At 36.7% G+C, this 14,763-nt stretch overlaps 1 protein-coding gene across 1 annotated transcript in view; it reads right to left on the bottom strand.

The window, feature by feature from the left end:
• Positions 1–4,376: 4,376 nt before the first annotated feature.
• The window catches only part of KCNH8 (potassium voltage-gated channel subfamily H member 8), a gene marked incomplete at both ends in the record, with an annotated part of 177,021 nt that continues 166,634 nt past the window's right edge, over positions 4,377–14,763 (bottom strand). The window contains one exon of the mRNA XM_083867048.1: positions 4,377–5,087. Coding sequence (XP_083723174.1) covers positions 4,377–5,087 — 711 coding nt within the window. The remainder of the gene's footprint in view (positions 5,088–14,763) is intronic.

Genomic DNA, 14,763 nt, shown 5'->3' with positions numbered 1-14,763 from the left:
TTTGTAAAAAAATGATAAGTGTTTGCAGAACTTCTGATAAGCTGTGTTTCTTAAATTGAATCTAGTAGTAGGTACCACGGGCACAAGACAAATATGTATCTTTAATGATGTATCTGAAGCAGAAGACAGATTTCCTACTTTTGGTATCTTTGTTTGTTTTCCAGTGCATCTTTTTCATATTTTCCATTTTTTTCTCCCATCCTCAGTGAAAACAACTGCAGCATTGTGAGAATGTAACAGTGCAGGAGATTTTGGTTAGAGTCCAGTGGTTTACTGCCTGAGTCTTGACAGAGACAAAATATGGTGTCCTGTTGCATGACTGAGTTCAGTAACCATTTAGTTTGTTAGTGGCAGACTTAGGACGATTCTTAATAGAAAAAGTACCAGGAAATGAAAGACATAGTTGAGTTCAATGAAGTTAAAGAGAGGCTATAAATCTGAATAAGTGAGAAAAAAAGATGGGGACATAAATATGGAGGGGAAAAAAGTAAAATTACTGTACAGAAGAAGAAACTGACAGTGATGGTAAATGCAAGAAAAGAAGAAAATGTAGCAAATTTAGGAAGTAAACTGATACACAATTAGATGAGAGGAACAATCCTTAACAAAAAAAAAAAAAAAAAAAAAAAAAAAAAAAATTTAGTTTTGTAAAGCTTAGTGTAAAAAAAGAATAAATTCATTTGTCTGAACCAGGTGATTGGATGTTAGGGTGGGGGGTGCTTGCATTGATTTTCATACTGAGAGTCTTTTGAAGGTAATATGTAAATATTACAGTGGTTGTTGCTTTAATCTCAGGTATCCTCATTGACCAGTCTTTGTATAGAATTATTACATCAATGGTAATCCTGCTTGGATATTGTTCCATTCCAAAAGTATGTGCCTTCCCTTTGTCCCTGTGAATTGTCATTCCACCTTCAAAACTGAATTTTTTTCCACTGGTTGCAGATGCTTTCCAACAAAAGCTGCTTGGAGAATGCTTTTCCTTGGACTTTCATATTATGATGGTGTCAGGGAGTTTAAAATAGCACAATCCTTCAAGACCTTCCTCTTTCCCTACTTGATTTTGGCCAGGTGTGCTGGTCTTGACTGGGATTTTTAATTTGCTTCACACAGCTCTTCCCAGCAGCTGGTATGGGGCTGTGGTTTGAATTTCTGCTGAAACAAGGTGATGGAAGAGTTTTTGTTACTGCTGAGCAGGGCTTACACAGAGCCAAGACCTTTTCTGTTCCTCCCCCCACCCACCAGCAAGGGGGCTGGGGGTGCTCAGGAAGTTGGAGGGGACACAGCCAGGACAGCTGACCCCAACTTACTCAAGGGACATTCCATACCATATGGTGCCATCCTGGGCATATTAAAGCTGGAGGAAGAAGAATGCAGGGAGGGACATTTGGAGTGATGGCGTTTGTGTTCCCAAGTCACAGTTACGCATGACTGAGCCCTGCTCTCCTGGAGGTGCCTGAACACCTGCTGCCCACGGGAAGCAGTGAATTCATCCCTTGCTTTGCTTGCATACACAGCTTTGCTTTCCCTTTTAAACTGTCTTTATCTCAACCCATGAGTTTCCTGGCTTTTACTTTTCCAATTTTGTTGCTTATTCTGACAGGAAGGAAATGAGTGAATGGCTGCATGGGGTTGGGTGCTGGCTGGGGTTAAACCACAACACCTGGGATGAACTCTTGCCTTGTCTGAAGCTCCCTGAGCTTTTCCCTGGAAGGCAGTACACTCACCTGTGTGATGCCCATCTTACAGAATCTCTTCAATTCGGGTTCGTTCCTTGAAACTATGGCCAACATAAATGGTATAGTGTTTCCTAACTTTTTTTGGGATGTGTTTGACAGTTGCAGAAACAAGGAGCCACTCAGGACTGATGTCCTGGTGCTATTTTTTCATAATTACTGCACATTTTATTTTTTAATTATTATTATTTGAGAATTAAATGTACAACAGTAAAGCTGAGACTGTGTATGCAAAAAGGTTTTTTGTGTTTCAATTGACCTTTTTAAACTTTCATACAAAACTGACATAAAAACCCCAGCACAAAATATCTGGTTTTAATCTCATGACAAAAAAAAAAAAACACAATGCCAAAATCTTAACATATATATAATGATTTATTTGTCATAAAATGAGAAAGCAAATACTTCTCTCAATTTTTATGTGTAATGGAAATTGTTAAATGATATTGGGAATTAGGCATGGTGTGTGGTGCATTCTCAGTCAACAGCTGGAATATGGTAGGCTGAGGAATCGGGATTTGTGGACAGCTGCGCAGCATGTGCCCGTGCATCCCAGAGAACTGGCAGTTGTGCCCTGTGGTGAAGACAGGACAGGACAGTAGCTATAGGGTGCTGAGGTGAGGTGGGTTTCCTGCCCTGGAGGAGGGGAGCAGGCAGCCACCCCCAGCCTCCTGCCCAGTGCTGAAGAGGGGTGGACAGCAGCAGATGGCTGAAGGTTAACCAGGATTGTTTGCAGAAATACCACAGACCTGCACTTGCTACTGTATTTGCTTTTATTATTACTTTATTATTTTTTTAATTTTCTGGGATATTCTTTATTTAATCAGCACTTCTCTATTTAACCTTAAACTAAGTAAAAAACTGGAATAGAGGGTAAGAAAGAAACCCTGTATACAAACGCTCACACTGAGGTGTAGACACACTGGCAAAATTCAGGTAGCCCAAAATGAGAGATGAAATTTTATCCTTAATTTGTACCAGTAGGAAAATATCTGGAAAGGATGTAACTTGGGCACAGAGTATCAGCTGGGGGTTGTGTCCCACACACAGCCAAAAGTTAAAATATATTCCATCATTGAAGTTTTCATTAAAAAATCACAAAAATGACCTCTTAAGGAAGTTAAATCTAAATATGTGCTCTGTAAAAATTTTAATTTGATAACCACCAGTTTACCTTAATTATTAAATGTAATTTATTGTACTTATCCATTTTAGGACATTTATTTTGGCTTGTATTTTTTTTTAACTAAGGCTTGCTATTAAAAATCTGCAAATATGATGCATACTGCGCATCATTATATATAAAAATCAAAATTCCAATGCAGACCTGTAGCTTTGGTGTTGTACTGTAGCAATATGTTTCTGGTACATGATATACCAGAAAAAAAAATTGGGGGAGCATTAAGTCAGACTCTGAATTAAATAATTTGCCAAACCTATAGTATCTCTTTTTAAAAAAATTATGACTAAAAATCCAAGTTAGCTTTTCAAGATGAAACGAAAAGATCAATTAATAAATAATTATTTTAATCTTATTTCTTTGATTCAGACTTACTAAAATTGTAATTTTGTCCTTTAATATTCCTGAATTTGCTCATTGGTTTTAATACTGTTTAATTTTCTTAACCAGATATAAAGCCCCTAAACAAGAAAGTATTTTAATGTGTTGACTTGGTCTTACAAGACTTGGTCTTACAAATGACAATGCAATACTAAGACACAAACCAAGAGTACTTAATGTTATCAGTATAACAACTCACTTTTTAAGTAGTGATGCCTTATTATAGGATACACCATTCCAGCTCTTTTATTTTTTTTAGTTAAAATAATACCTTGATTTATTTGTATTCCACCAGAATGAGTACATTCATTGCAAATTGCATGCACATAAAAGGGAAGCCATTTGTAAACTACATGAGATTTTAACAATAAATAGTATTTGATCTAATACATGATGATAGTGCATTTCTTGTTAAAACTGCAAGCTTTTACCAAAATGAAACCAAACTCTTATTCTCTTTATAAATATTTTAAATAGTTTTTAGGTACATGTTTCATACCAAGTATATAAAAATAGTATTTTTAGATAAATTAAGAGGTTTCATTTACATGACAACGTGCAACAACTAAGCACTCTCTAGCAGCTCTATTTGGTTGATTGTCTAGATGACATGCAGCGAATATTGTCCCTTCACTTTCACAGAACTGACAAAAAGACCAGCAGGACCCACGATCACCTGAAGCAAACAGTGCCATAGACATTGTTTGGGAACAACAGTCAGACACTCAGGGAAAACCTTCGCTTCGATGAACAAAAGCCACCCACGACAGTTCTTTGTGCTAGACTTCCAGCTGCTCTGACCCTCAGGGTCTTTGGACTATCACAAAAGTCTGCCAAACAGACAAGTTATATCTGTATTCAAAATGTTTTTGCAACATGCTTCTAGAATCTAGAAATTTATTGTTTTTCCTATAGTATGAACCAACATTACCTTTTCTTACTTTCTATAAGTCTGAATTTTCATGTTTATAAGTCTCCATGATCGCCAGAACAGAGATCAAATAAAGCAGTCATGCAGTACTCTCTAAATTTAAAACTGGCAGCTGTGGAACATGCTTTGAGTACCACTTCACTGTTTCTCATACATCTATGGCTTGGCAATCTTTATCTTTAACATCCCTTGTGCTTGTCACAATGTCTATTGGGAAATCTGGAGTCTGTGCAGAAGTTACTCCGGCTGTTCCTTCCAGGTCCCACGATCCTGGCAAGTTCTCAAGGCTTAGTGAGCTGATTGCTCCTTGGCTAAAGCTCCCTTCCTCTGACCTGCTGGGCAGCACTAGGTGTAGTGATGTCTCTGATGAAGAGCATACCGAAGGAGAAAGTGTTGCTGAAATCGACTGAAGAGGAGTCAGGGTAGTGTCTGAATGGGGAGAGGTGCATCTTAAGAATTGCAGATTGTCTTTCTGAATTACCTGATACTGGGAAGGGGAATTTTGAAGGCCTGTTGTATAGTAAAGTTCTCCATCCATAGAGTTTTGCAGGTTGGGTTCAGTCCTTTGGGGACTGCTGCCTACAGAAGACAGATCTGTATTCCAAATGTCACATAATGTGTTTCCACGACAAACTTGTGCTTTGGTGCAAGTGAAGTTCCCAGCTTGCATGTGCGAGCAAGGCTGATGTGTAGTCCAAGCCACTCGAGACTGCAGACTATCCAGTGTGGGACTTCGAGATATGCTGTGCACAGCACAGAATCCTGGAGGCTTCTGGGACGTGAGCAGGTTTTCCAGAAGGTGCACCACATTTTTCATATCCTTACGTAATTGTGAGACTTCTTGACTTAAAGTCGTCATCTGTTATGAAAGGGCAAAATATCACAGTATTTATTCATGCACCATGTCTAAAATATGTGCATACATCCCTCTTTTCTCTCTAGCAGTAGCAACTTTGATCTTTGGCACAAAGTCTCTACACTAAAGAAATGCTCTCTGCTACTGTATGTGTGGGAAAGAGCCCTGCCAGCTACTTTAATCCACCTGATTTCAAATTATTCTTTATATATAAAAAATGGTCATAGGGTCAGAACTGTTTCTAGATGCACTATGACATCAATATTTTCTTGATCAATTGTTAAGTATTTTAAGCCATAAAACCTTCTTATTAAATGATTTCATACTGTTGAATTACATAAAGATGAGGTCTTGTGAAATCTTGTTTAGAAATACATGTGAAGTATACTGCTGTCTTAATAGTAAAATAAAAGAAATCCATACTCTAAGTTGTTGGATGCAATAGTAGTTATATGAAAATCTTGTAGACTACTATTAAAAACAAAAAAAAACAAAAAAAACCACAAAAAAAACAAACAAAAAAAAACAAACAAACAAACAAACAAAAAAAAAAAAAAAAAAAAAAAAAAAAAAGAGGGAAAAACTGGAAACTCTAAAACCCACTTTCTACCTTTAATTATTAAAAAAATGTAAAGGATTGTGAAACAGCTTGTTTCTATGCACTTTTGTGTATGCTTGAAAGATGCTACATATAACAGACAGTAATTCATTGCAGAGATTTCTCTAGTGTGTGTGCAAAAGGAAGAATCAGATTTTTTATTAGACCATTTCTTTTAAATGCTGAAATTACCAGTAGCATCCCTTTGGTTTCGTAAAGTACATGAAGTTTTTCCTCACTGCTGTTTTGGGTGGGGATCAGATTGGCAAGTTCTGAATTTGTGTTTTGAAGTTGACTGGCATTTGAACATTAATGGGGACATTTTTAGGCCTTTATAAGGATGTTCTGGGTAGTGAAAAGTCTAGCTCAAACATACAAGTAACCCACTCATTATTTCAAAGGGTAGAAATTAAATTTGTCTCCATGATAGCTATCAATCTATTTTAGGTCAAAGCACTGTCATTATCATTATAAATAGAGTTTCTCATCCTGATGCTACTCTGTTGAAAAAAAGACATGACTTCACATTCATCTTCAAGCCACATGTCAAAAAGAAAAAAGGTAATTCAGGGAGCCTTTCTTTGATCTCATGTAAAGACACCACTGGTTAGATGGCCTACACAAACTAATTTTCATTGTTCTGGCAGGATAGCTCTGAAGAAATCTGCTGGAAATAAATTTCATGTTGTTTGATTGTGTTACTACAGGCACAATAAAGTAATTTGGAGAAGAAAGTAGGAAGCTCCAATACAGCTCCTATAGATCTATTTATTTTTCTCTGAGCTTAGAGGTCAAACCCAAGATATTGTTTAATAGTATTGCAATGATCACACTATCACTGGAGAGAAAATCCTTAAAGGGAGGAGACTCTTGAGTGGCAGATGACAGGATCTCTGTGTTTCTGCATCTCTCTATCTTTCTGCCTTGTTTAATTTAGTCATGGGAGACAGAAAATGCCATGAGATCCCCTTCTGCCAGCAGAGATTAAGTTTTAAATGCCTAGTAACTTCAGTTATTGTGAGAAATTAAAATATGCTGCCAAAGTGTTTTGTGAACAGGCTTCCTGTGGGCTCAGAGCAGCCAGTGAAGGTTCTTGGTACCGTCAGACTGTAAGAAATCAGTGAGATTTCTGGACAAATCAACTTCACAAGAACTCCTATGTTCTGTTAAAACCTAGGAGATGATATTGCAAAACCTCCAAAAACTTTTTTGGGAAGAATGAGAGAAGACAGACAATCAAACTCATGGCTATCTAGATTCAGTGGTCATCAGTTCTTTTTAGGATCATCACTGGCCCCTACACCTAGTGGGTACAGCAATGATTTTGTGTGTATAATTTCCCAACTTACACCATTTTTTCAGGGCTTTCTGCAGGTGTGCAATTAGAAATATTGACACTACCTTATGAGTATGTACCTTACCTGAACTATGAATGCTGTGCGAAAATATCCACAATTTTAAAATGTCTTGTTTGGTTTGATCCATGTTTTTGTTTTCCATTTCTCATCACTTATGAGCTTCTTAGATTTTGAATCATTATTTAGCACGTTTCTTTTGCCAATTCATTTAGAAAATACAGCAAAAATCAATCCCAGCATCAGCACTTGTTACAGCCCTGAATTTCTGTTAATTACAACTTGCTCTAGTGCCCAGATACCTTATTTTTTATATATCAGCTAATTTATAGAGTCTTGTCTTCTCATAAACTTGCTCTTGCTCCAACATAGGAATATACCTGATAAACCCCTATAAAGTAGGCTTTAATGGTTTCCAGTAATGTGATAGACAGAGTAGTTATGCCAGACTTTATTCACCACTTCCTGCTAGTAAGATCTGTTTGGACCTATTCTGGATGTCACATAGACAAAAAATTATGTAACTTTCAGGATTTTGTAATGACAAGATTACAAGATTAAAGCTCAGTATCTATATCACTATTAGCTATCATCTGTCTCTATATTATTATAGCTCTGTGCATGCATAGCATTCTATTAATGTTCCTACCAATCTTACACTGTTTATGCTATTATTTTTATACCCTGCAGAGATCCCTGAGCAGATGCAAATAAAAAGGTGTAACAGGAGGGAAAAAAATTTATCAGTACTATTCACAATTTCACAGTGTTTGAGAAAGCGCAAAGGAACTAGGATTAAAAATTAAAGGAATTTTAAGTCTATGAAAGAGAAATTGGAAGTTTCCTCCTGAGGAAAAAGGCTGATTCCTGGTGTGCTGGTAAGGCTGCACTCTTCTCAGGAGCTCACTGATTATTGCTAAGCAAAACAGCTACTGGTACAAATGGTTTGTGCTGCGCTAGCAGACAGCTTTAAAATTATCTCTGAGATCTCAAATATACTTGAAATGCTGCCTTGACACTTCCTAGGACTTGAAAAAGATACTGCAATGTTTCTGGGTGTAGAAACTGAGTTTTATACAGATTTAGCTTCAAGTAGCAAGAGGTACTTCTCAAACTGATTGAAAGCAGTGTGCTGGTGCCTTTTAAGTAGACTATGTTAGCAGGAAAGAATATATTCAAAATAGAGGTTAAAATAAAAATTTTAGTAGATGTATTTTGTATTTTCAGATTACTTTGACGGTTTCAGAAGGAAGACTATTTTTCTTTACTACTATAATTAAAGTGTCAAGCAGTTTGACTATTTTGTTCTGTCTAGTTAGGTAGGAATGGTGTGATGTAAGATGATGCTTATTGCTTTGTTTAAATGGCTAAACAGATTTCTTTGTTTTTCCATTATGCATTCCAATATATATATATTTTAAAGACAAATTTTCAACTGGAATGCCTAGCTCTCATCATCGTTCCTGGATAAATCTGGAATAAGACTTTTTTTCTGATTAGAAGCTGATTCTGATTTGTAAATATTTTTCTCTCTCTCTGTCTATTCCCTTTTGAAATTCAAACTTCATCCCAGATATCTTCCTGCTATGACTCTCTCTGAATACCCAGAGAAGTGAAGATGAATATTGGCTTCTTGAGAAATGGAAGCTGCATTTTGGCATAGTGGAGGAGCTGCCTGGCTTGCACTGCATATGGCAGCTTCTTTATTCCCTTGCTTGGTCTTTCGTTGCTTCTTCTATTCTGGTTTTTTCATTAAGTCAGGGAGATTTTCAGCTAGAATGAGTTGCCTTTGAAGGCTCACATTGACTAACTGCTGGTATTTGGTTTCCTACTGACTATGTTGTTGAATGAATGAAATGAGAATTGAGCGGAGACAGACTCTTTACTGATCATCTATCAGCAACTCTGTGACCATTGGTATTATGGTGACAGACGTTTCTGATTTAATGGCTTTAGAACAAAGCTAGTTGCAGAAAGAAAAAAAATAAATCCAGTGCAGCTAATCTGAGTTCAGATTAAATCTATAGGATTTCTGCAATGATATGATGATTCAATTTCAGTGAAATAAATCCAGGAATCTGGACCGTTGTGCAATTGGCTCCTACTGTGTAGGAGTAGGAAATTTTGTCATTTGTCTGCTGACTCTCTAGCCAGATCTTTGGTAGTTCCAGTGACCAATTTGTCTGAGTAAAGTAGAACACCAAGGTTATTGCTATTAAACACAGAAGTAAACGAGAGAAGTATAAAGGACTAGCTTAGTTAAACATATTCAAGTTAACAGGGGTCCCATGAAATTCAGTCCACAAAAGGGGTTCCCAAAGTGCAGTTTTAATAATAATTTGCAGCTCTTCTTTGAGAGTGAGTCTTCATTGAGAGGGGAGGCAGAGGGGTAGGAAAAGAAAGTCGACTAGAATCATGGAGCACCTATCCTACAAGGAAAGGCTAAGAGAATTGGGAATTTTCAGCCTGGAAAAAGGAAGGCTTTGAAATAACCTAATTGAAGCCTTCCAGTACCTGAAGGGAGGCTGCAAGAAAGATGGGGAGGGATCATTTATGTGAGCATGTAGTGACAGGACGAGGAGGAATGGCTTCAAACTGAAAGACAGTAGGTTTAGTTTAAGTATTAGGAAGAAATTCTTTGCAGTGAGTGTGGTGAGGCGCTGCAACAGATTGCACAGGGAACCCTTAAGGCCAGGTTGGATGGGGCTCTGAGAAACCTGGTCTAGTGGGTTGGAACCATGGCAGGGGGTTGGAACTAGATGATCTTTAAGGAACCTTCCAAGACAAGTAATTTTATGATTTTATTGTTGGATTGTTGGATGTGGACTCTGCCTTCAGGCTGGCAAAGAATCAGGATGGTGCCAGCATAATGGTGGCAATAAGAAAATCAGGTTTGGAAATTACTGCTTCAAGGAATTCGAAAACTACCAGGGACAAACTGACTGACTAGCTATTGATTAAGAGAAAATGGAGGATTGTGGAAATCCCAGGTGGCTGGGAGAGGAGAAGCTGGCTATATGTACTGATGAAAGGCAGCCTGAGGTATGATATAGGGCAAAAATATTAAGGAGAAAATTTCTATAAGAATCTAAAGGAACAGTTAAAAGAGAACAGGCAACATTATGTTTCTTAAGAATAAACCATGGCAAAACAATAATTCTCTTCTTTAACTGAAAAGCTGTTTTAAATTATGAGAAGAAACTTCAGATGTAATATACATCTTGTCAGAAGACTTCTAAGATGTTACTCTCTGCCTGACATTCTTCTAGACCTACTAGAAAATGTGAAGGGGACATAATCACCATCAGCTGGATTCTTACATGATTGGAATGATTTATGAACAATAGATTGCTGTCATCCATGAACATTTTAAGATATTCTTTTTAGCACCTTATCCTGGTCTGTTTTTATTTAATGTTTATTTTTAATGTCTAAATGGAATTCATGTTCACTTTTAAATACCAGTGATATGAAATTCAAGAAAGATAAATGTTAAACATTACATCTGAAAAGAAAATATCAGAGGCATGAATATAATATTCTGCCTATGCAGAGTATTATAGAAAAATGTCTATGGAGTTCTGCTGAATGACACTTTGTGGGCATTGATCATACTGCCAGGATATGCAAAGAGTGTGTTTTCTTTAATTGAACTCTAGAAGGGGGTTCTCTTCACAAGGAATTACTAAAGCTGCTTGACATTGTGTACTTTGTCAGTGACTTCAAATATGTCACCAAAGACAAAGAAAATAATACCAATGAAGAGGTTTTAGCAAATATAATGGGCAAAGTAAGTCAAAAGCAATTTGGTTTGCTGAGATCTGCTGGAATAGCATGTTTCCAGAATAAATTGACTTTAGAAGGAGAACACCAATCAACTTTTTCTTATGGAAAAATAAAATAAAATAAAATAAAATAAAATAAAATAAAGCAAACTTATGAACTTGCATACCCACAGGCATTGAATTTAGATTCTGGGAAAACAGTTCTTATGAGTACAGGATCACTTTGAAATGCCCAATAGAGATTAACTAGACAATTGTCATAATCTGTCATGGTAATAATTTTCAAATTTGAAGTCAGGTTTTGGTGCCCAGTTGATTTGTATATTGCATGGCTGCCTCTTGGTTAATTGCTTTGTCTCAGGTGCCTTTCCACCTCAGGTGCAAGGGATGTATCACAGCATATGGGATTTATGCCATGTATGTGCAGTGTGTTCTGCTTAAAAAATATAATCTAAGCTTTAGAGTATCAACTACTTTTGTTTCCATCATCAGCCAATACCTACTGAACTAATATTAAAAGAAGAAAAAAGTTAACTGGAAAGGCTTCTCTTCAGCTACCAAAGTATGAGTGTAGAGAGACAAAATAACAAGGGAGAAGTTATTTGGAAACATGAATGCCAGTGCTAAAAGAGGATATATATTTTTAAAAACCTCAGTAGACAAAGTGCATTTATTCTGCATGTATTGTTTAGAAAGCTTTTATTTTTTCAGAAAAATGATACTTGATTTTATGTCTTGGCTTTAATGCGAAATTTACATGGCTAAAATCCAAAATGGATAGATTTGTTTTTATAGCTTTTGTGATCTATAAATGCAATTTAGTTCACTTTTTGCCACATTTTTCTTGATTGAAAGATATTTTACAGACCCAATCACTGGGATAGCCTTGCTGCAAAGTAATTTCTCTCATGTGATAATATAGTTATGAACTTGTTAAGAAGAACATGTACTTAATTACTCTAAGTCAAGTGAGTTCATTATATGAACTCTCAAGTCACAAATTGAACTTTAGCAGTATATCCCCTATGTAAAACTGAAAGCCTGGTTAGCTTCACCAGATTTTCTTTAGTGGCCTTGATTATCATTTGCATATATTTTTAATATTAAAAATTCTTTTTTTCTGGACTGAGAGGAGAATGGGATTGATTTTTGGCAGTTGGATTTGAAATACATTTAAAAATGATATTTGTATAAAATTTATGATTTGGAAAATAAACATATTTGTTTAGGATTGTTCCTTTTGTTAGATGAAAGTTAAATATCCCTGTGAATATATTTTCTCTATTCTGCATAAGTACCAGATGCTTAGAGTATTTTAAGTACTTGCATTTAAAAAACCTAAAATTAAAAATAGCTGAATTTCCACTAAGTGCTCCAATGTGGAGCTAAATAGAAGGCAATTATCTAGCTCAAAACCTGACCCTATTCATATTTCCTCATGTTTGTTTGTTTTTCAGTTGAATGGGAGAAATGTGAATACTGTGTTCATTATACTGTTTTAGTACCGTAATTGTGGGATCTACTAATGTGGTAAAAAACGGAATCAGCCTCCAGATTTCTGAAACTGAGGGAGGCTGCACTGAAGCTGGGTTGCATAGGAGGAAACCAGGGGACATGAGAAAGCAATCTGAGTTTGTCTTCATGCACTGCATGAGATGGCCTTTTGATCTGAGCTCAAAATCACGTACCCATGTTTTTGAATGGAGAATGTGTAGACGTAATTAGGGGGGGAAAGATTACTAAATATTGGGTATTTTTCTTATTTTAACTGGTCTGGTTTAAATAATTCAGATTTGGGTTTTTCAGACTGAATCAAAGTAAAAATGTTTCTGTTCTTTTCATACAGTGGCATTTAAATGATAGAGAGTTAAAAGCCTGATAAGACACAGGCAATTGACAGTGATAGGCAGGTGGCTTTAATCTAGATGTCTTGGCCATCTCTATACCTCAGAAAATCTGCTTTGTGGTTTCATATTTTTACTTTGTGGGCTCCTTAGTAGTTATCTATGATTGCATCAGATAAATGGTGCCTCTGAAAATATGCTCAATGTTCAGATAAACTCATTTGATCAGCCTTTGCAGGCAAATGCATAGGAAAGACCAGGTCAGGTGTACAGATCTCTGCAAAGGAAGGACATAGACTTGTAAGGCAGAATACTCTTCCTGAATTCTTGCTCTGCCTAGTTTGGAGCAGGACTCTGAATCAAGCTTGCCCCACCTTAGCAAGTGCACAATGCTGATAGATATCCAGTAACCTAATCTTGAAACTATTGCTTAAATTACTGTGTTTTTACCAGAACAAGAACCTGAACCTTAGCTCTCACCTGCCATATACTGAAGTTGCTGAACCACAATTAATCTCAGGCCTGCTTTATTCAGTGATTAGTTATTCTAAGTGAAAGGGACAAACATGGTAGGAAATAAAGTGTTCCTATTCCCCTGTACCTTGCAATACCTAACCGAAAGGCAATTACCATATCAGCTTGAATCTCATGCAGGCTCAATGTGCAGTGAAGTTAGCTGAGGAAGTGAAAAGGTGGGTAACTGGCTGAGCAGCCAAACCACAGAGCTGTACAACAGCAATGAGGGCTGTGTTCAAGTTTGTCTCGTATCAACTGTGCTGACTCTGGAGACTACTTGCCTTAGAGGAATTACTACTAAAGTTAACAAATCTGAGAAGGGAAACTAAGGCACTGGCTTCTGTTACTCTCTTAGGTAAATGAAATGGTGTTTGGATTATGTAGTGAGTGCCATACACCTAAAATACTGCCAAGAGCTCAGCTGTATTTCTGAACTAGATATAGCTAATTTCATAGATTTTTTTCTCTGGGGTAACTTTTTGCTTTGCTTTGCCAACAAGAGACTGTACTGAAAGTCTGAATGGAAAGACACGTCTTTTTTCCCCCACAAATAGCTGAAATGCTTCTAAGCTAACTAGTGAACTGTTGTAATACAATTGCCTTTCATGAAAGCAGTTATTTTTGCATTTGTTGATTGATTTCTGATCTCCACTGGAAAATGTATTAATGACAGCATTTACTGCTGCTGGCTACTTGTGACCTGTTTTCTCATATTTCCTTTACCAGGAGGAGACTGCACGTCTTTAATAGAGAACTTTGTTTGACTCTGCTGGTATTTTAACTACTGCTAGTAGTCTGCTGCAGCATCAGTGATAAGTTCCCATTACTGGTCATCATCAAATGATGGAATAATGAAAGCGCTGGGTCTACAAATATTCTATACTTAATACAACAACAGAAAACTCCAAGCAGCAGCTCCTGTGGATCAGCAAGGCTACGCAGAGGCTCATTTGGTTAAGCACCAACTCTGTACTATCACTTCAGAAACTCCAGCTGGGACATGTTTGAGTACATGTAGAATATGCAATTAAGCATTCAGTCATGCAGTTTTTCCAATGTAAATTTTGATCCCTGGCAGGACTTGGAGGATACCCATCCGTCTCTGGGATTTGAGCCCAGAATATTACCTATGAAATCTAAACCTATTCCTTCTTCCTGTGTTATGTTAATGTGAACAAACACGTGGCATAACATTTTGTTCAGATAGTATTATTAGGGCAAAATTAGAATTGTATGTGGAGAGAAATGACCTTGAATATGTGGAGGTTTTTTCCTTTTTTGATTTACATATTACCGTGCTCCAAGATTTATTTATTTATCATTTTTCACCAGAAAAGCTTGAGAAACCCAGAACTGTTCCAGTTGAAATGTTTATTTAATCCACACGATGCCTGCCTTGGAACATCTGTCACCATGATATATTTTCCAATTGCCTCTTGCGGATAGCCACATAATACATCCTCCTATTTTAAAAATTACTGTCCTTGAAAGGGATGAATCAATATCACTTGTGTGTTTCAAAGTCATTACGTAAGAAATATAATTTTTTATCATGATGGTGGTGTCAATGAACATCTTGAA

The sequence above is a fragment of the Zosterops lateralis genome (genome assembly GCF_965231275.1).
Source record: "Zosterops lateralis genome assembly, chromosome: 1".
NCBI lineage: Eukaryota > Metazoa > Chordata > Aves > Passeriformes > Zosteropidae > Zosterops > Zosterops lateralis.
The sequence above is the reverse complement of the archived record's forward strand: the minus strand, read 5'-3'. Positions and strand labels throughout refer to the sequence as shown.